General features: G+C 64.5%; 9 protein-coding genes across 9 annotated transcripts; 5 read left to right on the forward strand and 4 right to left on the reverse strand.

Moving 5' to 3' along the window:
• Positions 1-16: 16 nt before the first annotated feature.
• MICPUN_101975 (hypothetical protein) lies at positions 17-895 on the forward strand (the record flags this gene model as incomplete). The annotated part of the gene is made up of 1 exon (XM_002507939.1): positions 17-895. The coding sequence occupies one exon, from the start codon at positions 17-19 to the stop codon at positions 893-895; it is 879 nt and encodes a 292-aa protein (XP_002507985.1).
• Positions 896-1,099: 204 nt separating this feature from the next.
• MICPUN_108805 (predicted protein) lies at positions 1,100-2,599 on the reverse strand. The gene has a single exon (XM_002508232.1). The coding sequence runs from the start codon at positions 2,590-2,592 to the stop codon at positions 1,156-1,158; it is 1,437 nt and encodes a 478-aa protein (XP_002508278.1). The 5' UTR covers positions 2,593-2,599; the 3' UTR covers positions 1,100-1,155.
• Positions 2,600-3,282: 683 nt separating this feature from the next.
• Positions 3,283-5,061, forward strand: MICPUN_60853 (predicted protein; the record flags this gene model as incomplete). The annotated part of the gene is made up of 1 exon (XM_002507940.1): positions 3,283-5,061. The coding sequence occupies one exon, from the start codon at positions 3,283-3,285 to the stop codon at positions 5,056-5,058; it is 1,776 nt and encodes a 591-aa protein (XP_002507986.1). The 3' UTR covers positions 5,059-5,061.
• Positions 5,062-5,132: 71 nt separating this feature from the next.
• On the reverse strand, positions 5,133-5,498 carry CAL (Caltractin/Centrin; the record flags this gene model as incomplete). Its single annotated transcript, XM_002508233.1, has 1 exon — positions 5,133-5,498. The coding sequence occupies one exon, from the start codon at positions 5,496-5,498 to the stop codon at positions 5,133-5,135; it is 366 nt and encodes a 121-aa protein (XP_002508279.1).
• An 836-nt stretch (positions 5,499-6,334) lies between these two features.
• Positions 6,335-7,272, forward strand: MICPUN_60855 (predicted protein). The gene is made up of 2 exons (XM_002507941.1): positions 6,335-6,563; positions 6,709-7,272. Exons 1-2 carry the CDS (start codon positions 6,522-6,524, stop codon positions 7,177-7,179), a joined length of 513 nt encoding a protein of 170 aa, XP_002507987.1. The 5' UTR covers positions 6,335-6,521; the 3' UTR covers positions 7,180-7,272.
• Positions 7,273-7,274: 2 nt separating this feature from the next.
• On the reverse strand, positions 7,275-12,508 carry MICPUN_84561 (ATP-binding cassette superfamily; the record flags this gene model as incomplete). Its single annotated transcript, XM_002508234.1, has 6 exons — positions 7,275-8,192; positions 8,595-9,443; positions 9,839-10,181; positions 10,395-10,528; positions 10,664-11,509; positions 11,765-12,508. 6 exons carry the CDS (start codon positions 12,506-12,508, stop codon positions 7,275-7,277), a joined length of 3,834 nt encoding a protein of 1,277 aa, XP_002508280.1.
• Positions 12,509-14,896: 2,388 nt separating this feature from the next.
• Positions 14,897-15,425, forward strand: MICPUN_73803 (predicted protein; the record flags this gene model as incomplete). The annotated part of the gene is made up of 2 exons (XM_002507942.1): positions 14,897-15,097; positions 15,281-15,425. Coding segments are annotated over 2 exons (346 nt in total), but the record flags the coding sequence as incomplete, so codon positions are not given.
• Positions 15,426-15,922: 497 nt separating this feature from the next.
• Positions 15,923-17,136, reverse strand: MICPUN_60858 (predicted protein; the record flags this gene model as incomplete). The annotated part of the gene is made up of 2 exons (XM_002508235.1): positions 15,923-16,146; positions 16,191-17,136. 2 exons carry the CDS (start codon positions 17,134-17,136, stop codon positions 15,923-15,925), a joined length of 1,170 nt encoding a protein of 389 aa, XP_002508281.1.
• A 635-nt stretch (positions 17,137-17,771) lies between these two features.
• On the forward strand, positions 17,772-21,068 carry MICPUN_60859 (predicted protein; the record flags this gene model as incomplete). The annotated part of the gene is made up of 2 exons (XM_002507943.1): positions 17,772-18,651; positions 18,940-21,068. The coding sequence occupies 2 exons, from the start codon at positions 17,772-17,774 to the stop codon at positions 21,066-21,068; spliced, it is 3,009 nt and encodes a 1,002-aa protein (XP_002507989.1).
• Between the last annotated feature and the right edge of the window lie 581 nt (positions 21,069-21,649).

A 21,649-nucleotide genomic window follows, 5' to 3' on the forward strand; every position in this document is an offset into this window, starting at 1 on the left:
CTCCTGTAGAGCTACGATGAGCTACCCATGTGCCGCTTCCGAGTGCACGAACGTGGGCACGAAGAAGTGCGCGACGTGTCGCGTGGTGTCCTACTGCTGCAAGGAATGCCAAAAGAAAGACTGGAAGACGCACAAGAAGCAATGCGCCGCACTCGCGATGTCCCCCGGCGGTGCGACGTACCGTGAGGTGTACAAAGACAAGGAAGGCGTGCACGTCTTTGAGGACATGGAGAGCGGGAGGAGTTTCACGCTCGGAGGCGCGGGAGACGACTCGGTCCCGGCGGTGCAGTGCGCGATGCAGATGATCCGCGACATGCACGGGTTCACGGGGCCGTACACGTTACAGAGGATCGTCAACGGCAAGCCGGTGACACCGCCGCCGCCGCATAGAATGGCCGTCGGAGACGAAGTCCTCGTCGCCACCGGGCAGGAATCCATCAATCCCCCGTACACGGACGGGTGGAAGCGAGGCGTCGTGCGATCCCTCGGGGACCAAGACAAGGGCGACGCCTTCGCGTACAAAGTAACCCTGACGGATGGATCCGTCGTGCCCGCGCACAGGGACGACCCCGATTTCGTCCGCCGAGTGGACGATAACGAGGAGGGCAAAGCGATTCGCTTCGACGTGGGAACGGAGGTGGAGTGCCGGATCGGACCGAGCATGTGGACCCGGGGCGTGGTACGGCAGCGAAACGCGGAACTTCCGGGCTGGGGAAGAGGCTGGACCGATGACGGAGAGGAGCACCCGGGTTGGCAGGGGCCGAAAGACACGATGGCGTACATCGTGACGCCCGAGGGCAAAAGCTTCGACGAAAATGATCCTTACTCTACGTTGTCGGTGCCCGCAGACAAGGACGACTATATTCGGGCGTGGGAGCCGAGGTCGAGAGGGTAGTGTCCGCGAGTGGCGCGACGCGTTATTCATACGAGTCGATACGTCGTTGGTTCTGACTATTTCCTGCCCCGAAAACACACTGCGTGGGAGGGTATCGGAGATGACACCAAGAAAAAAGGATTCGTCTCCCTGCTCGCCGGACTTCACGCACAGCACGCGAGTACTTATTATGTTCGTTTCTGTGGAGTTGAGACTAAACCTTTGAGTTGAGACTAAACCTTTGAATTGACAAATGAACCTCGCTCTCTCGCCGGCGTGCTTTACTGGTCGCGCTGCCTGGGCACGCACTTGATGATGTCGTCGACGCGGATGATCATCTCCGCCGCCTCGGTACCCGAGAGCAACACCTGCTGCTTGACCCTGAAGCACTCGGTGATCCCGCACTGCTCCATGTCGCCCGTCTCCCCGGTGAGGATGTCCACGCCCATCTTGTGGTCGCCGCGGCCGTGGCTGGCGCGCAGCTGGCTCACAATCTCGCTCGAGTCCAGACCCGCGTTCTCGCAGATGATCGTCGGGATCATCCTCAGCGCCTTGGCGAAACCCTCCATGGCGAGCGAGCGCTTGCCCGGGGTCTTCGCCGCGAGCTCCTCGACCGCCTTGGACATGATCATCTCGGGGCACCCGCCGCCGTAAACCACCCGGCTGTCCTTCACGGTGGATACGAGCACGCAGAGCGCGTCGTGGAGAGACCGTTCCGCCTCGCCGAGCACGTGCGACGACGCGCCGCGGAGCACGATTGTGCACGCCTCGCCCTTTGCGACTCCGCTGAACTTGATGAGCCTGTCTTCGCCGATCATAATCTCCTCGACGGTGTCGCACGTGCCGAGCACGTTGCCCTCGGGGTCGTCGAAGGTGGAGCAGATCTCGCCGCCGGTGACCAGCGCGAGTCGCTCGACGCCGTCAAAGTCGGCGTGCTCGATGGACGCGACGCCGAGGTCGCTGAGAACCTGCTCCGGGTAGTTGTAGATGAGCTGACGGTTGATGAAGAGGTTGCAGCCGTGCTTCGCGATCTTCTCGCACTTGGCTGCCATCTTCGCCTTCTCCGCAGCCTCGATCTCGCCAACCTTCGCCATCGAGTCCACTCGCACGCGCGCTCCGTAGATTTTGATCTTGTCGGTGTCCATCGGGGTGTTGGCGATGAGAATCTTGGCGTTTTCAATCTTTTTGGGGTGCCCGGTGTTGAACTTCTTGTTCAGGATGAACCCTTCGTCGAGGAACGAGTCCTTCAGGGATCCTCCGGGCTTCTGGATCAGCTGGATCATCTCCAGGTTCCCGCTGCCCTTCAGGCGCATCACCGCGTCGCACGCCAGGTTCGCGAAGTGGTCCTTGTCGTGCGTGAGGATCTTGGAGGACAGGGTGGTTCGCGCGATGTTCATGAGATCCTTGCGAAACGCAGCCTCGTCCGCGGCGTGGTCGAGCGCCGCGGCCTCGAGCGCCTCCTTGGCGACGGTGCACGCCTCGCGGAAGCCCTGGATGATCGTCATGGGGTGAACCTTCTGGTTGACGAGCTGCTCCGCTTGGCGAAGGAGCTCGCCGGCAAAGACCACGACGGAGGTTGTGCCGTCGCCGACCTCGTCGTCCTGCGCCTTGGAGATGTCGACGAGCACCTTGGCGGCGGCATTGTCGACGTAGATGGACTTGAGGATCGTGGCGCCGTCGTTGGTGACGGTGACCTGGTTGCCCTTGGAGACGGACATGAGGATCTTGTCCATGCCCTTCGGGCCGAGGGTGCTCTTGACGAGGTCGGAGATGGCCATCGCGCCGACGAAGGACGCGAGGCGCGCGTGCTCACCCTTCTCCTCGGTGGCGCCCTCCTGAAGCACGGAAGGCCCGGCGTTACCCAACATAGACATCTTCGCTGGACGTCCTCGCCTGCGGGGACGGTGAGGTGAGGGGGTGTGAGCAGTCAGTCAACGCGTGATCGGTGTGCGAGATCCAGATCTGGCGCCGCGATCGCACGCGGCGCGACGCGGGACGAACGCGCGGGGTGCTTCACTCGGATACCACGGGCACTAAAAACAAATAAATGGGATCGCCGGAGCGCGGACTCACCTCGCTCGTCGTCGTCGCGGCTGAGAGTGGCGCTGCCGGGGTTCCCGATCTTTTGAAAAGTGCCAAAAAAAAGGTGCGCCGGCGCTGGGCGGCGATCCTCGAGCGTTCCGGACCCCGTACAACGACTGAGGCGTTATGAGGCAGAAGTGACTCGTTCCCCCAGCTGAGCCCGACACTCCACCGGCGCGCGGGCGACGGGTGATATTATCGAGATGCGACGACTCCTCCTGGACGTCGCGAGACGTGCCTCGAACGCATCGTCGCGCGCCTCGACGCCGCGATGGCGCTCCACCGCGCTCGGTGTCGAACGGGCGAACTCGGCGTCGGCACCTCCGATGTTTCCCCCCGGGGCTAGCGCTGCCGCGTCGTCGCGAGGCGCGTCGCAGTCGCACGGCTCACTCGCCGAGTTCATCAGGCGATGCTGCGAAGACGTCGGTCGAGGGGACGATGTCGATACGATCGCCGCGGTGACCGAGGTGCTCAGGGTCAACAAGTACCGCCGGCCGGACGACCTCGCGACGTTCTCGGAGAAGGAGGCCATGGAAATTGGCGTGCCGCTCAGGCTGGCCATCGCGATGCGTAAGCGACTGTCTGGAGCCGGAATGGCGATCGACGACGCCATCGCGGCAGTACCCAAGCCGGAACCGATTGTATCCAAGCCCCCGGCGCCCAAATCGATGTTCCCGACGCTACGCGAGATGGCCGAGGAGGCTGCGCGGCGCAAGGAGACGAGGGTGGCTAAGGAGGCGGAGGCGGCGACGTCGACGCGGACGACGACGGACTCGCCGCCCGCGAGGTGCGCGCCGATGCGCGTCGAACACCACGGCAACGTCACGAACACCCGCGCGACGCGAAGGCCCGATAAGACCTCCATGACGGACTACCGCCTGCGCCGCGACGAGATGCCGGCGTCGTTGATTGACGAGCTCGACGCGCTGCGGCGTTTTCTCACCGTCCGCAGGCTCGGCGCCGTCGACGAGCCCATAAAGGAGGTCACCGCGATGAAGTACGAGGACCACCTGCGCGGCCTGTTGGGGTGGATGCGATCGCACGTCAAGCCCAACTTCCCAATCGAGAAGCTCACCAGCCTCAGGGCGGCGTTCCCCACGCCCGACAGGCGAGGCGCTCAGCTGGCGTTTGAGCACATCCAGTGGCTGGTCAACGAGCGCAAGTGCAGCGCGAATTACGAGCTCGTGGCGCTCAGGGCGTTCATAGCGGCGGCGAAATTCGTGCACGGCGGGGACGAGGACGACGTGGGGTCCGGCGACGGACTCGATAAGCCCTACGCGAAGCTCGGCTTGGTCCAGCAGCTGCGAAAAATCTCAAAGGAAACCGGGCGCCGGGCTGAGCGTGAGTCGCCGGTCGCGGACGCGCGCGTCAAGTGGCTGGACTGGTCGCAGTACCTCGGCGTGGTCGACGCGTTGCGGGAGGAGTGCGCGGCGCTGGATAAGGACGGGCGCCGCAGATCTCCGAGCGCGGTGGCGTGGAGCGTGCAGCGTTACCTCATCTTCGGGATCCTGTCGTGCGTTCCGGACAGGCAACGGACCGTGCGGGAGCTGGAGATTGGCCGAACGCTGTTCCAGGAGCGCGCGGTGAAGGGCGGTGCGACGTTGGCGGGTGAAGGGGAATCCCCGTCGTCGGCGTCGGGTAAGGCGGGTGAGTATCGGTGGGTGATTCGGCACGGCCCCGACGATTACAAGACGGGTCGCGACTACGGAGTCCGACCGCCCATGGTCATCCACCCAAAGTTTTACCCCGCGCTCGAGGACTTCGTCGCGAACCACAGACACCACCTGTGCGAACCCGCTCACGGTCTGCTGTTCAGCACTCGTTCGGGTGCGCCGCTTCGGGACAAGGACGTGCACCGGATCCTGACCAGCACCAGCTACCGCCTGACGGGCAAGCGGGTCAACCCGCATCTGGTCCGTGACATGATCATCACTCACCTGCGGGGCACGGACGCGAGCGAGCGAGAGCTGGAGGCGCTGGCTATATATATGGGTCACTCGCTGGCGATGCAGAAAGGAACCTACGACAGGAGGACCAAGGAGGAGAAGGTGGCGCCGGCCATCGACTTGTTGGATTCGGTGAATGCAAAGATGCGCGCCTGATAGCGGAAAGGGGGGGGGATAAACGTAGCCTTGTACGTCTTGAATGGTGTATGATTATTACAGCTGATGCACAGTTAGTCCTCCACGAGTCCCGCGTCCGCCCCTTTAGACATGATGGCGAGGAACTCCTTCTCGTCGATGACGCCGTCGCCGTTTTGGTCAAACTCGTCGATCATGGCAATGAGCTCCTCGTCGTTTACATCCTCCCCGAGCTCTTTCGCTATCCGCCGCAGGTTCCTGACCGTGATCACGCCGCTGCCATCGTCGTCGAAGATCTTGAACGCCTTGGCGAGCTCGTCCTGGGGATTCCTGTCCCCCATGCGTTCCATCATGATCTCCCGGAACTCCGGGAACTCGATGCTCCCGCTGTCGTCCCTGTCGTATTCCCGCATGATTGCGTCCACCTCATCCTTCTTCACGGCGAATCCGAGCGCGCGCATCGCAACTTTGAGCTCTCTGTAGTCGATGGTCCCGCTGTGGTCGGTGTCGAACAGGGAAAACGCTTCCTGCGACGTTTTGGGAGCGTCGAGGTCAGCGGGTCGGGGCGAGAATTGGGAACGGATTGAATTGAGCGGGAAACCGAGTGTGATTGACGGCACGGCGGACCACGGGGGCGCGGAGGGCGCGCGCACCTGGAGCTCTTTCTCTTCATCCGCGGATAACTCTTTGATCCTGTTCCTCCGCTTCTCGACCTTCTGCGCGTAGCCGGCGATGCCGCTCGCGCTTCCATGCGCCCGTTTCAGCATTTTTATTCAAACCGCTCCTCCGTCCCCGTCCTCTCGAACGTTTCTGCTCGAACGTCCCTGGTGCGCGCGTCTCTGCCACGCTTCCTGCGCGTGCAGATGGCGGTCGCTCGAGTCGCTCCAGATTCCGGCGCGCTGTTGCGACCTCTGAGGTTGTGGCCTCGTCGTCGCCGAAGCGCCTGTATAATTTATTTTCCCCCTGGCGGCCTGGGCCTCGAGCAGCGAGGTCGGATTTTCACAAGCTCATTATTACTTTTTTGTCGTCTGCTTTTATTTTTATCCGGGATTTCTCCAGTCCAACGTTGCTGCAGTGGGTTTCTCGGCCAGGCTGGATAATCAGGGCTCTTTGGCCAATCACCTTCGCGATATTAGATCTTTCCGCATAAAAAGGGTGGTTCGGGCAATCATTAACTCGTCAAAAGGGAGGCACTTATGAGTACGCAATCCGCGTGGAAAGTTCCTGGTTTTAGCGAAGGAAAAATAATATCTGTAAGGCTATCGCGCCCCCGCGCCTGCGCGCAAAGCGAGGTGAGGACCTCGGGGGAATACTTCAGTGATCGAGCGTCGCTTCACGCAAGTACCGAATCGTCTCGGGACGCGGAGGGCTTGGGAGAGGCCCGCGTTCCCGGGCTCGGCCGGCCCATCTTTTAATTAAGAACCGGGTGTCGTCCGTTGCGCCTGGAGCGAGCGAGAGGGAGAGGGATTTGCCGGCGATCGAGCATGGGGAAGACTAAAAAGACACTGGAAGAACTCGAGGATGAGGTGTGTTTCCTCGATTCGCGCCGCGTGTTCCATCGCACAGAGGCCCGACACCCGCCCTCGCTCCCGCTCGTCAGCCGCGTACGAGCAACAACATTTATGCGCCCTCGCTGACCGACCCGTCCCCGTCCCGTCCTTTCGTTCGCAGAGATCCGCGCTGGAACAGGAGGCGTACGATGAGAAAACAAAGCTGCTGAACAGGTCGCAGTTCCAGGAGCTCCTCGAGCTGCAGAATGAAGAGGAGCCGGAGTTTGTCGCTGAGATTGTGGAGATGTACCTGGCTGACGCGAAGGAGATGCTCAATGAGCTGAGCAAGCTCTTCTCTGAGGAGAAGGTCAAGGAGGCGGAGGATGGGAAACCTAACTACAACACCGTGCGCGCGGTGCTTCACAAGCTCAAAGGAAGCAGCTCCACCTTTGGCGCCGATGGCGTGCAGCAGAAATGCGAGGAGCTGCGCGAGCACTGCATCAACGAGGACCTCGACAAGTGCCGAACGGGCGAGGGCTCGCTGGAGGAGCTGCAGAGCAACGTGGACATTCTCAGCGAGTTCCTGGCCAAATACACCGCCAAGATCAAGGAGATCTACGAGCTGAGCCAGGAGGCCAAGGCTGACGAGTGAAGGACACTTTCCTCCCCGCCGTCGGGGAGTACCGCGAGATATGTGGTTTGTCGAAATAAATGAATCGTCTTTGCAAAAAAATCACTCGCTCCCCTTCACTTGCACACGCGCACGAACACGTCCTCGAGGGACGACTGCGTCACCGCGTAATTCTCCAGCACTCCCTCCGCCCTGCACCGCTCCAGCGCGTGAAACGCCCCCGCGAGCACCTCCGCGTCCGCGAGCCGAATCTTCAGCCGCCCCGCGTGCGCCTCGGCGATTCTCGCGCCGCCGCCCCCCGCCGCCTCGAGCGCGGCTCGCACCGCCGCGGCTTTCCTCGCGCCCTCCTCCCCGCTCCCGTCCGCGGCGGACGCCACCTTGGCGTCCACGACGTACCCCTCGCCGAAACGTCCCTTCAGGTGCTGCGAAGATCCGAGGCACCTCAACCTTCCTCCCGCCATCATGCCCACGCGCTCGCAGAGCGCCTCGCACTCGTCCATGGCGTGGGTGGTCAGCAGCACCGTGAGACCCTCCGCGGCGCGCTCCACGGTGTCCCACATCATGCGCCTTCCGAGCGGGCACATCCCGCTGCTGGGCTCGTCCAGGAGGAGCACGCGCGGGCCGCCGACGAGCGCCACCGCGAGCGAGAGTTTCCGCTTGTTGCCGCCGCTGTACGTTCCGCACGGAGCGTCGGCAAACTTGGCGAGGCCGACGCCGCGAAGAACCGCGGACGCGGCGGCGTCCACGTCCCTCGGGGGGACGCCCTTGAGCGCGGCGTACATGCGCGTGGTTTCGCGTCCGGTCATCAGCTCCAGGAGCGGGTCGAACTGGGGGCAGTATCCCAGCACCCCCTGCACTCTTCGCAGGCTGGCGGAGACGTCGTGGCCGCAAACCGTCACCGACCCCGCGGTGGGGGGGTGATCGCCGCAGAGCACCTTCAGGGTCGTGCTCTTCCCCGCACCGTTCACGCCGAGCAACCCGAAGCGTTCGCCGCGACGGATGCGAAGGCTCAGGCGGTCCACGGCGACGCGCGTCTTCACGCCGACCCCCGGCGCGCACGACGAATACAAAGACGTAGACAAAGACCCGGACGCGGGCAACCGCGACCCGTCCCGAAGCGAAGTCGACCCGCCCTCGTCGTCCGCGTTCGACGACGACGACGCGCCGCCGCGATCGCGGGTCCTGTACGCCTTGACGAGCCCGTCGATGACCACGTCGTATTCGCCCGGGTGGAGCCCGGCTCTCACCGCCGCCGCCTCGGCGGCGACGTCTTCGTCGTCGTCACCGCCGAAGTCGTCGCGTTGGCGTCTGGTCGCGGCTCTGCGCGCGAGGGCTGCGCCCGGGCCGATTCCCTTCTGTCGCGCCCACGAGCCGCTCCCGTGCAGAAAGCACAGCAGCGCGAAGTACCCGAAGGACTGCGTCAGGAGTAAGAACACGGGTCGGCCCGAGAGTTCCCACTCGAAAGGGCTCGGCGTGTCCCCGGTTGAGCTGAACGTGTCCAGCCAGCTCTCGTCTTCGTTTCGCTCGCCGCGGTCGATGGCGAATTCGCTCGTGCTGATCGCGATGAGCCCCTCGCCCAGCAAAAACGGCGGGAATATTCTCCACACGTGCGCCAGTCCTTCGCCGGTTCGCGCGGTTCCCTCGTGCTCGCTCGTTCGCATGACGTAATTCAGATTCACCAGCACAAAGCCGGTGACAAAGTTAACCACGCTCAGAGCCACGATCGTCTGCGCGTGATCGGTGAAACCGAGCGAGTATATGAAAGAGAGGGGCACCGCCGCGGCGCCGTACGCGAGCAGCAGCACCAACGTGCAGAACGCCTTGTCGCGCGTGCCAACCACGGACGAGAGATCAAAGATGAAAAACCAGATCCAAGTCACGAAGCACACCAGCGCGTGGTTGAGCCACTCCCAGATCGCGGCGCCTAGCCAGTACACGCGGTAGTCGCACCCGCTCGCGAGCTGCTGCAACATCGCCCGCGTCGCGCGTTCCTTCACCACGAACGCCGCGTACGTCGCGGCGAGATAGGAGAACGGCAGAAGCAGAAAGAAAGCCGCGAGGGTGTTCATCCAAACCCGCAGACTCGCCTCCTCCTCCGTCGTCAGCGGCAGCGGGTGCGAACCGGCTGTGACGTGCGCGTCCGCCACGCCGGTGATGTCGCGCATCACCGCGCTGTGCGTAGCCGCCATCGCCGCGGGTACCGCGTGGTGCGAGGACGTGTTGTGCAGAAACAGCAGGGGCTCGTTTCCGTACCGTTCCAAAACGCGAACCAGCGAAGCGGCGCCCTGTAAACAAAAAACCATGTCAGTCTAATTGCCCATACAAAGATTAAAAATAAACTCACCGTCGCGTAAAATCGGGCGTCGACGTCCGGAACGTTCGCCACCCTCGCGAGCTCGTACGTGGCGTTCTCCGCGAACCTCCAAGGCGTGTCGTGACCGGCGGCGGCGACGCAGTGCGTGTAGTTGAGCGTTGGGGTCTTGGGATCGCCGGCGACGACGGCGACGTACCTCGGCGCGCCGTCGATTTTTGGAGCTTCGCCCTGGGTGTTCAGCAACCAGACGGAGATGTCGTGACTGTCCTTGACGGACGCCGGGAGCGCCTCGCCGAGGACGCACGAGCTCGCCTCGTGGCCTAGGTCCTCGCCATTCCACCCGCGCGGAGGCGGTCCCTCCTCGACGGGGTGTACGCCGCTCGGCGGAGGTCCGCTGATCCAACCCCGCTCCGAGCTCAGCGCGGCGGCGAGTGCCTCGGCGGCGGCGCTGGAGTTTACGCCAACCGCGACGGGCACGCGCGTCCGATCGGGCACGTCGTGCCCGCCCGTGCGCTCGGTGAACATGCACGGGGTCATGTCTCGGTTGGGACCCGCGGGGTTGACCTCCAGGAAGAGCACGCACATGACCATGATGTTGACGAGAATCGGAAGGATTATCTGGAAGAAGAACCCCCGGCGGTCGCGGCGCGCGATGATCCATCGCTTGCGGAGCATCTCGCGCAGGTCGTCCTTACGCTTCAACCACCGTCTCGGGGTCACGTCAATCACCAGATCGTCGCCGTCGGATTCGTCGGCGCCCTTGTCATCTTTGCCGCGTTCGAGGTCGACGTCGGCGGAGTCAACCTCCGCGAGCTCAAGCTCGGAAGGCGGCGCCGCCCCGTTGCCCTCACCGATGGACCTGTACCGCCTATCCCTGCGCGCGGGCATGCAACCGATCGTCGTCGCGAGCGTCCCGTTTGACCCGCTCGTGACGCGACGGTCTTCGTCGGGCCCCTCCTCCTCCTCCTCCTCGCGCCTGCGGTCGTCCTCTGCGAGACGAAGGAAAATCTCCTCGAGCGTCGTCATGGAAACGCCGTAACCCCTCAGACGCACTCGCTCCTCCCGCGGATCATCCGTCGGCGTCGTCGACGGCGATTCGGCGTCACCGGCTCTTGGTGGCTCGGGATCCTCCCGCGTCGGCTCGGCGTCACCCGCGCCTGGCTCAAGGTCCTCCCGCGTCGGCTCGGGGACGCCGCGCCTGGCTCGCTCGAGCGCGGCGAACAGGCTCGGAAACGCCGCCGCCGCCGACGCCGGCAGCTCCATCGTAGCCTCGCCGCCCCTCGCGCGGCTCAGGGTGGCGTCCCCGACGTACCGGCGGACCAAACGCAGCGCCACGCCGGCGTGCTCGCTCGTGGTGAGCCTGTCCTTCGATTCGCGATCGTCGTCGAAGGTTAGCGTCAGCGCGTACTTGCCGCCGAGCGTGTTTTTCAAAAACGGGGGTGACCCGGCGCACCGAAGTTTGCCGTTGCTGATGACGCATACCCTGTCGCATAACAGGTCCGCCTCCTCCAAAAAGTGCGTGGTGAGCACGACGCACCGACCTTTCGCCGCCGCGCGGATCAGCTTCCACGCGTCTCGTCTGGACCTCGGGTCCAAGCCGCTGGTGGGCTCGTCTAGCAACACGACTTTGGAGGGGCCTATGAGGGCCATCGCCATCTGCAGCCGGCGCTTCATGCCGCCCGAGAGCGTGACCGATCGCGCGTCAGCCTTTTGCTCCAATCCAACCTCGCGCAGCTTCTTCGCAACCTCGCGGTCCACGTCTCGCGAGGGCACGCCCTTCAGTACGGCGAATATGCGGAGGTGTTCCGCGCACGTCAACGCGGGGAAGAGGACGTTTTGCTGCGGGCACACGCCCAGGCACCTGCGGCACTCCGCGAGCGACCCGAGCAGCGAGTGCCCAGCCACGATGGCGTCGCCGCCGGAGGGCGGGGTGAGTCCGGTCAGCATGGCGATCGTGGTGCTCTTACCCGCTCCGTTGGGTCCGAGGAGGCCCGTGACCTGTCCCTCGTACAGCGCGACGCTCAGCGGCGACACCGCCTCCACGGGGCCGCCGCCGCCGTTCCAAAACGCCGCGCACGAGCCCTTCGGATTGAAAGTCTTGCGCAAACCCTGGATCACCACCGCCGGGCGAACGGAGGAGGTCCGCGACGACATCCTCGCGACGCCGTCCAACGCGACGGGCTCGAGAGCGACGCCGTCGTTCGCGGCTTTCGCCTCGGCGGCTCGAGCCAACGCCTCCATCCCGTCCTCGCCGCGAACCTCGCCGCGAACCTCGCCGCTCTCCTCGAACACGGGCGTACCCCTGGCGAACTCCGCGGACAGGCACCCGGCCGCCATCCCCCCGCTCCTCGCGCGACTACCCTCGCCGAATTCCAGTCCCGCGCCCGCGCCGGGTCCGCGCCAGTACTTGGCCGAAAACACGAACCACCACGGCAGCGGCGTCCCGTGCGCCGTGGGCAACACCTTCCCGAGGTACCACGCCATCGCCGCGTACAGCACCGCGTCGCCCACCATGATGCCCATGAGCTCGCCCAGCGACAGCGGGTCGTCGTACAACGTCGCCCACGTCACGCCGCGCTCCGCGCCCTCCCTGCTCGCGAGTAGATCGGCGGCGAAGGTGAAAGCCGTGGGGGACAAGACGCTCGCCGCCCTCTTGGCTTCCAGCGCCTGGTTCTCGTACGTCTGAAAGAACACGTAGCGGGGCATGACCATGGCGAAAAGCGCGAACGGGCCGACGATGGACGCCAGCCTCGCGCGGCTGAAGAAGACCGCGATGAGGAACCCGAGGGGAACAGCCGACGCCATGAAGGAGAGGAAAAAGACAATCAACACGCCGGCATCCGTCGTCGGAAACACCTTCCGGTGCAGCGTCCCGGCGGCGATCAACGACGTGAGGGTGAACAACACGGCGTACGTCACCGCGTGGGCGGTGGCGAGCGTCCACGTCTGCAGACCCATGATGGACATCAGCTCCTGCGTCTTATTCTCCTTCTCCTCGACCAACCCTTTGATCAGCAATCCGAGCGGGTACATCATGGACATGCACATCAGCAATCCGAGCAGCGGGCCGAGGGCGGCGTAGAACGTGCTGATTTTGATCTCGAGCCGCGGGAAAGGCACCGCCCACGGCACGAACGGCGTCTCGAACAGCGCCCTCCCGTCCCCGCGCCTTGCGCCGTACCGGCTCCGATATCCCGGGTCGCTCGCGTTGAAATACGTCGTCGACGTCCCCGGCGCGACTCCGCCCGCGACTCGAAGCAGCGCGTTGTCGATCGCGTGCTGCAGCGTGAGGAACCCGCTGGTGTAGTACCGCAGGTAGGTCTGCGACGTCCGCGAGAACCAGTCGTACGGGAGGAAGGTGTCCGGGACGATCGTGAACCGCATGCGAATGGCGTAGGTGACGCAGTGCGGGCCGGCGCCGGCTTCGCAACCCCGTCCCGCGCCGTCGTCGCCGTCGTCCCGCACGGCGACGATCCCCCACAAGTTCTCCCGTCTGCCCACGTTCAGCTCTCTCACCGCCGCATCCTCCGTGGCGTAGATTCCGCCGAAGTGCTGCCCGAAGAACGCGTGCGACTTGTTCAGGTGGTCCACCAGCTCCCGAACGAGAGGGGTGTCCGGAGCAAACGCCACCTTTCGCCGGCTCAGGTACAGCATGTTACCCAGCGCGTCGAGACCCAGCATCGTGCTCTGCCTGTACAGGTTCCTGAACTCCGGGGACCGCTCTAATAGCCACGTGGCGGCGTAGCCAAACGCGACGTACTCGTCGAAACTCGGCACGGGAAGCGGCGCTCCCGCGTTGAGCAAGACGTTGACAGCCCGCGGGGTGACGAAAGACGTGAACGAGCCGGTGGTACTGTTCCAATCGGTCATGTTCGTCGCCAAAACCACGGAACGCCAGAAAGGGGGTAAGCCCATGGCGTTCCCGGCCCTCACTTGCGCCTGAACCTCGCGTAAGATGGCGAGAGAAGCGTCGGGATCGGAAGGCGACTCGGCCAACGCGAGGATTGCGGCTTCCAAAGTCAGCGTCTCCACGTACCCCAGGCGTTCGACGAGGAAGTCCTGGGTGTCCCTCGCGATGACCGCGGCGTCTGCGTTGGCGGTGGAGAGCCGCGAGATGAGCCCGAACATCGCGGTGGGGATCGGGATATCGTCATCGAGAGGGTCGGTTGAAGCCGATGAGTTTGTAGAGTTGGCGACGAGTCCCGTCAGGTTGCGCCCCGCCGCGGCGCAGAGCTCGCGCGATTCCAGCTCGACGAGGTCCTTGAAGTCCTTCCATCCCTTTGAGTTGACGTCGATGATGCCCTTATCCGCGAAGATCTGCGCTCGGAACGTCTTAATCACGGAGAGGTCGCTGCCGAGCACCAGGAGCGACATAAGGAGCACCGGTATGAAGATCTCGAGCGTCGTGGCGAGCGCCGACCTTCTCTTGACGAGCCACTGCCTGTGGAGGAGCACCCCGAGTTGCCGGAACCCGAGCCGCACGCCGCGGTCCCTGGCGACCTCCCGGCCGCCGCCGGGTTCGGACGGATCCGCCCGCATCCTCGCTCTCCACTTCCGCGGTCTTGTCAAACGCGTCAAGTTAAGACGACAGCGCGGACAGAACGGGATATCAGTATTTCGAAGGCACCGCTTCGCGTCTTCGCCGTCCGCCTGAGCGCCCACCGTCGTACGGGCGCCTCTTCCAGCGACGGGTCCGACGCCTCCTGACTCCCGGGCGTATCGAACTCCGTCGCGAGGCACGCGCGCGACGCCCAATGCGACCCCAGAGCACCGGGGCGTTGACGTTTAAGTGTTAGACGTCGTCACATTTTCTTCCGCCACGTGTTAGCGCGCGGCGCGATTTGGTGCGTGGTCCACAACTCCTGGCTCCCATCGGTGGTCCGCTTACTCTCTCCGGCACCAGGTCCCCAAATCAGGGACGATGCCGGGGAAGAGGCAGCGCGCTCGCTCTCCGAGCCCCTCGTCCTCGTCGTCGCTCGCGTCCTCGGACCCAGGCTTCAGCGGCGACGACGAGAGCGAGAGCGAGGACCACGACCCGAAGCTCGCGTCGGTGATTGCCAAACAGGCGTTGGCGCAGAGCAGGGCAGGGCAGGCCAAGCAGTCTAAGCGCGAGGCCGAGGTTCGACGCGACGGGGACATAGATGCTTCGTTCAAACCCGCTTCGAGAGCCCAAGCGGTCGTGCGGGAGTCCACACCGCCTCTGTCGGTACGCGCCCGTCCACATCCCAAATCTCATTTCCCCGCCTTCGCATTCTCCAACGAGGGCCCGCCCCCGGCCCGTCTCCCCCGACCCCTCCGCTCACCATCTCACGCCCATCTCCGCCAATCTCAGGACGAAGACAGCGAAGGGGAGTGCTACGAGGTGCGCCGGATCCTCCGCGCGCCGCGTTACTTCGACGACGACTTCGAGCTCGCCGCGCAGCGATGCTTCCGGTGCGGCGGCGGCGGCCACCGCGAGCAGCAGTGCACGCTCCCGCCCAAGGAGAGGCCGTGCCACCTCTGCGGATTCTGCGGGCACCTGTCGCGCGACTGCCCGCACGGCCTCTGCTTCAACTGCTACAAGACCGGACACAGGAGCGCGAGCTGCCCGGCGGAGAGGGGCGCGGGGCGGGACGCGCAGGCGCTGTGTTGCCTGCGGTGCGGCGGCGAGGGTCACGCGCTGAAAAACTGCCGCGACGCGTTCGCCCCCGAAGACCTCGCGTTAACGCATTGCTACGTGTGCGGACGACCCGGCCACCTGTGCTGCGCCAAACAGGACGAGGCGGCGGCGGCGATGGCGTGCGGCGCGGGCACGGGGGAGAATGGGAGGAATCGCAAGACGTGCGCCAAGTGCGGCGGACGGGGCCACGTCGACAGGGAGTGCGCTCGCGGCGCCGGCGCCACGAAAGCGCCCGAGTTCGCGTGCTACCGGTGCGGGGAGGCCGGGCACCTCGCGAGGGAGTGCCCCAACGACGGACGCGGGGGAAACGGCGGCGACGGGCGGCCGGGATCGGCGGGCGGCGGCGGCGGGAGGGGCCGGGCCGGATACGGCAACATGAGCTTCGGCGGCGGCGGCGGTTGGGCGAGGGGCGCTCCGCCGGGGGGGGACCTGCGGCGGACCCTCGGGGGAGGAGGCGGCGGCGGTGGCGGTCGCGGCGGGTACGGGGCGGGCGGGTGGGGAGGAGGAGGAGGAGGCGGCGGGGGGCGGCATAACGTGCAGGTTCGCGTCGGCGTCGGCGGGGGTCGCCACGACGGACGGCGGCACGTGAGGTACAGCCAGGACGACGTCGACTTTCACGAGGGGCGAAGGGAACGGTGGGGTTCCGATCGCCAAAACGCCGGGCGCGAGACGAGCGCGCCGTGGTCCACTGGGAAGCGGAGGTACGACGACAGGAACTATCGGAGATGAATATCGGAGACGGAGACGCGACTCAAACCGAATCATAGCCGCGAAACCTTCAGAGCTCGTCCTTAGACAGCCTCCACCCGTGCGCCCCCCGCGATCGCAGCGACTCCCGTTCGTCCGCCTCCCAGTTCTTCGGCACGAACACGAGCTTGTAACCGGCGACGACGTGCTTCACCGCGTCGACGTGGGCGTCGTGCGAGTGAGTTTCGTAGTCCGGCGTCCTCGCGAAGCACCCGGAATTCGCCCCGTCGTCGCTGGCAAACTCGCAGTCGCACTCCTTCACCAGATCCTCCGCGTTCGACGGAACGTACGTCGTCTCCACCCACGTCTTACCCGCGGCGAGGGTCAGGTCGAACGTCCCGCATCGGCGGAACGCGCACGCGTCCGACGCGACGGTCGAGACGTCGCACGACGCGAACTGATGCGTCGCGCCATCCGCCGTGAATGAAACATTCGCCGTCGCGGCCGTCTCGTTGCCAGACTGGAAAGCGTACACCTCCACGGCGTAGGTGGAATCCTCCCGCAGACCCGTGACGTTGCTCGAGACGACGGGTTGCGATGTGTGCTGCACGCTCTTCGGCTCGGCGTTCACCACGAACCGTTCCGCGCGCACCGTTCTCGAGCACCCGGACTCGAAGCCGAATTTTCCCATCTTATTCCACGTCGTCTCGGCGCAGCAGTACTCGTCGCCGTCGCACGGCTTCTCCTCTCTCTGCGAGTACAAGTGCACGTCGGGTTGAGCCGGAGGCGGAGACGGCGGAGACGGCGGCGGAGGAGACGGAGACGGCGGAGGAGGCGGACAGTGCCCCGGATAACACGACTCCGACTCGACGTGGTTGTGCGAATACGGGCACTCCACCGCGCCCCTTCCGCTGCGTGTGGTGGTCTGCGTGTACTTCCTCGTCCTCGTGCCGTACACCCCGCACTGGGTCGAGCTGCACGAGCCCCACGACCCGAAAGACCCGACGCAGTCCCTACACTGACCCTGACTGTAAGCTCCCACGACGTTGGAGCACGGATTCCATCCGCTGAAGCCGTACGGACCAGTCGATCCATACTTTGGAGCCGAATTGTAGTAGCAGTAGTACGGGTTGGCGCAGTTGTCCCAGTAAGTCTCATCCCCATACGAAGAATACGGCCTGTTGACCGCGCAGTTGTTGCTCGGTCTGTTGCCGTTCTTACCGCCTCCACAATCGCCTGAGACTTGGGCTTGGGCGGTCGCGAGCGTCGACGCGACGATCGTGGCGAGCAGGACGTACACGTGTCGAACACCCATCATCTTTGAAACCTTCCGCGGGTTGGTTTCCGCCCTCGTCTTCGAGGCGAGCGCCGTTGACATGAGCGAGCGAGCCGAGCAAGGAAAAGTAGTCGGCTTTCCGCGCGATCGAAGCCCCAACGCCGCGGGTCAATGGAGGATCGAGCCGCGGGTGGACGCCTGAACGCCGCCTTTCTGGACCGTCGGACGGAAAACCTCGCGGACTTCTGGCGGTGCCACCAAACGAATCATGACGGCAACGCGGGTGCCGTCTCCATCTTTGCATTCGTGACTGCTCAAATTTACGAATTACACGTTTGGCATTAACCAAACAATGTAACCAGTGAGATGAAGTTCAAGTGGTTGCACACGATTGATAGAGAGGATGACACTTGACTTGAAAAGTGCACAAACACCGTCAAAAGCGATTATATTACCCCAGCGAACAACAGCCGACACGTCAGAGCCGAGGGCGCGCTGAGGAGGTGGCTGCTCGAGTCGTGAGGTCTCCACGCTCGATATCGGCCGGTAGCACGTTCCCGTGTCGAGCACCCACCCGCGTCGGTCGCTGAGGGCGTCGGGCCGGGCGAGGCGAGGATTCGCGAGCGCTTTTAAGTGTTAGCCGCCGCCCCTTTTCTGCCGCCGCCCGATCCGTCGCCATGGCGCTCACCACCGAGCAACAGACCTCGCACCTGTCCCGCCTCCAGCAGGAAATACTCGCCTGGGATTACTACCGCATGGGCGGCGAGGACGACCCCGGCGCCGCCGCGGGCAGGACCCTTCGCGAGGTCCCAAAGACCTTCGCGTCGATCAACGAGTACCTCGACGTGTTCGAGCCGCTCGTGCTCGAGGAGTGCGCGGCGCAGGTGTGCAGGGGCGAGGAGGGCGACGCGCGGCCGTCCAACGTCGCCGCCGTGCTCAGCTCCGAGCGCGTCGACGGCTTTCACGTCGTCAAGTTCGTCCTCGGCGAGGAGGCCATGCGAGAGTTTCGAGACAACGACCTCATCCTCGCGGCGAAAACCGACCCGGCGCCCGACGCGGAGACAAAGACGACGGGGAAGGGAGACAAGGACAAGGCGGTGGAAGAGAAGAACGCCTCAGCAGGGGGTAAGAAAGATAAGAAGGGGGACGCCAAGGAGGACGCCGACGGCGACGACGAGCGAGCCTCTGTGTACGAGAACATGTACGCGCTGGGTTTCGTAGACGGCCGCGACTCCCGCAACGTCATGCGCGTGCGTTTCCACCTGCCCGAGGCGGGCGGCGGACAGGGCGTGTTCAAGCGCAGGGCGGCGCTGACGGACGACGACTTCACGCGCTTTCGGTCCATGCGAAACGCGCTCGCGACGCCCAAAAAAGCGTGGTACCTGATGCACCTGGCGAACATGAGCACCATCGCGAGGGAGTGGCTGGCGCTGCACGCGTTCCCGGCGCTTCCGTTCGCGCACACCATCCTTGGAGGTAAACCTGCGGCCAAGGCGGCGCACTCGTCTTGGGAGCTGCCGGAGCCGCTCTCGAAGGCGATCGAATCCGCGTACAACGGTGAGATGACTTTTCCGCCCGGAACGCTTCCCTTTTTTTTTTGGCCTTCTCCCGCGCCTGTCCGTGAGGTCCCCCCTCTGCAATGCCCGTCGCCGTGCGCTGATGACGAAATCTTTGATAGTAGATTATGAACTTGTTCTTTGATTACGAAAAAGACATGTGGTTTCTCTGAGCACATGCGACGCAATCGGAGAGGGGACCCGGTCTGGACGCCCGCGCTATTTTTCTTTTTGCACCCGCTTCTGTGAATTGACACTCTCTCGTCCTTCTCAATCCTTCTCACGCGAGCAGACAGCCAGCTCACCGCTCTCAAGGCGGCGCTCGAGAAACAGCCCATCACACTGATACAAGGTCCCCCGGGGACGGGCAAAACCCGAATCATCCTCTCCCTCCTCTCCGTCATTCTCCACGCCGTTCCCGGAGTCAAGAGCGGCCAGGAGATTGACCTCAAGCGTTTCCTCGAGACGCGCGATGAGCGCAAGCCCCTCTCACCCGCGGAGAACGCTTCGGTGCACCGCCGCGCCGCGCCGTGGATGCGCGGCGTGTTGAACCCGCGCGATGCGCCGCCGCCACCGCGGGACGCGCCGCCCGTCCCACCGCCTCCCCCGGAGAAGCCCGAGGTGGTTGGCGAGACGGAGAACAGACGGACCAAGGTGCTCGTCTGCGCCCCAAGCAACTCGGCGCTGGACGAGATCGTCTTGCGCATCATGCAGTCGGGTCTTCTGGGTCCCAACGGCTCGCCGTACTCCCCGACGCTCGTGCGCGTCGGCGTGAACGTCCACCACAGCGTTGAGAGCGTCTCGATGGAGGCGCTGGTCCGCGAGCGAGTCGGCGAGGTTGGCGACAAAGTCGCGGCGGCGGCGGCGGCGGCGGCGTCGTCCGAAAAGAAGTTTGAACGCGCGCTGGAGAAGGACCGGGTCAAGCTCGCGATCCTCGACGAGGCTGCGGTGGTGTGCTCCACGCTCTCGTTCAGCGGGAGCGGCATGTTCGCGCGCATGACGCGGCAGTTTGACGTCGTGGTGATTGACGAGGCTGCTCAGGCTGTGGAGCCGAGCACGCTGGTTCCGCTGTGTTACGGCGCGAAGCAGGTGTTCCTGGTGGGTGACCCGCGGCAGTTACCGGCGACCGTCCTGTCGTCGATCGCGACGGACCACAACTACGACCAGTCGCTGTTCAAGCGGTTCGAGCAGTGCGGGTATCCGATCCACCTGTTGAAGACGCAGTACCGGATGCATCCGGCGATTCGAGAGTTTCCGTCGACGCAGTTTTACTCCGGCGAGCTCGAGGACGGGCCGAAGATGGCGGCCAAGACCAAGCGGCCGTGGCACGACAACATGCTGTTCCGACCGTTCGTTTTCATCGACGTCGCGGGGAAGGAGTACCAGGGCGGGGGTATGTCCTGGGCCAACGACGATGAGGCGACGCTTGCCGTGGCGCTCGTGGCTACCCTCGTGAAAAACTACGCGGAGCTCGCGAGCGGCGAGAAGATCGGCGTCATCTCCCCGTACAAGGCGCAGGTCAAGAACATCAGGCGCCGATTGGCGGAAACCCTGGGCGAGGAGCGCGCGAGGAAGGTGGACGTCAACTCCATCGACGGTTTCCAGGGTAGGGAGAAGGACGTGTGCATATTCAGCGTCGTGAGAGCCCCCGCGAAGGGCCGCGGGTTGGGCTTCGTCGCCGACGAGCGCCGCATCAACGTCGGCCTGACCCGCTCCAAGTCCTCGCTCATCGTGCTCGGAAGCGCCAAGGCGCTCAAGGGGGACGATAACTGGGGCGGCCTCGTGGCGAGCGCGCGGGACAGGAACCTCATCGTGAAACCCGGAGGCAAAGATTACAAGGCTTTCGTCGCCAAGCACGGGGCGACGTACGACGCCGACGACCTCTCGGGCTCGGAGGATGAACCCGAGGAGGCGATCGAGACGGACGAGGAGGACGCGTACGGCGCGGCGACCGGCGTCGAGCACGGCGGCGACGGCGGTGGAGGCTCGCGTGCAGGCGTGAAGGGCCACGTGCACAGGCCCGATTGGCTGGTCTCGTCGCACCTCGCCGTGGAAGCGGCGGAGGCGCTTCGAAGAAACGCCGGGTCGCCGGCGCTGCCCGGCGTCGGCGCGGACGGTTTCGCCGCGAAAGGGGTGGAGGACGAGCTGGTGTCTGAGGCGCCCGGTAAGGTCGGGGACGATTACGGCGGCGGCGGCGGCGACGACGACGGCGACGAAGATCCGTACGCTCCGGAACCCGAAACGCAGACCAGATCCGCCCCGCGCTCGAAGCGAACCCGCGCGTCTGCGACGACGGCGACGGAGAAGAAGACGGCGGCTGGGGAGAAGAAGACGCCGGAGAAGAAGGGCAGGGCGACGGCGGCGAAGGAGGACACGACGTCGCCTCCCGCGGCGAAACGCACCAGGTCGTCCAGGTAGAGGCATCACACGCGCGAAGGTACTTGTAATGTTACGAAGGTGACGGTGGACGAGTGATTTCGGCACCTCTCAGAGGAGGGGTGTCGTGCGATATGGAGTTGCGAGTAACACGACGTGAAGAACGCCTCAGCGGTCGTTTCTCCTCGCAGCCACGGCACAACAGCCAGCTTTTCTTCGAAGATGCTCTGGTGGACTGAACACTGAAGCGACGTGGCGATGCGACCCAAGAGAAAATTTCCACAAGCCATCACCTTCAGGTTCGGTTCGCTTCTTCGCTTCTTCCGGGGAAACTTTCCGTGCGACAAAAGCCACTCATCGTAGCGCAGACGTCACAACCCAGCCGCGACGTGGGCAGAACGTATCGCCGCGAGATGTCCCGCAGAAACGCCAGCCTATGTGATCTCCCCGTCGAGCTCCGGGCGCTCGTCCTGTCCCACATTGAGCACGTCAAAACACGACAGACACTACAAGCGATGGACTCGACGTTCCAAGGGGCTTCTTCCCTGCCCGTGGCTTTGCCGCGGACTTTCGACTTCGAGGGGGTAGCGGGCGATAATATCGCCGACTGCCTCGTTCGTCTC

The sequence above is a fragment of the Micromonas commoda genome, chromosome 8 (assembly GCF_000090985.2).
Source record: "Micromonas commoda chromosome 8, complete sequence".
NCBI classification, from domain to species: domain Eukaryota; kingdom Viridiplantae; phylum Chlorophyta; class Mamiellophyceae; order Mamiellales; family Mamiellaceae; genus Micromonas; species Micromonas commoda.

What these genes read in the sequence shown, in the direction of transcription:
- MICPUN_108805 (XM_002508232.1), bottom strand. Translation starts at nt 2,592, where the DNA reads ATGTCCGTCTCCAAGGGCAACCAGGTCACCGTCACCAACGACGGCGCC.
- MICPUN_60855 (XM_002507941.1), top strand. Translation starts at nt 6,522, where the DNA reads ATGGGGAAGACTAAAAAGACACTGGAAGAACTCGAGGATGAG. An exon ending in TGGAAGAACTCGAGGATGAG is followed by an intron (nt 6,564 to 6,708) that starts GTGTGTTTCCTC and finishes TTTCGTTCGCAG; the next exon opens with AGATCCGCGCTGGAACAGGA.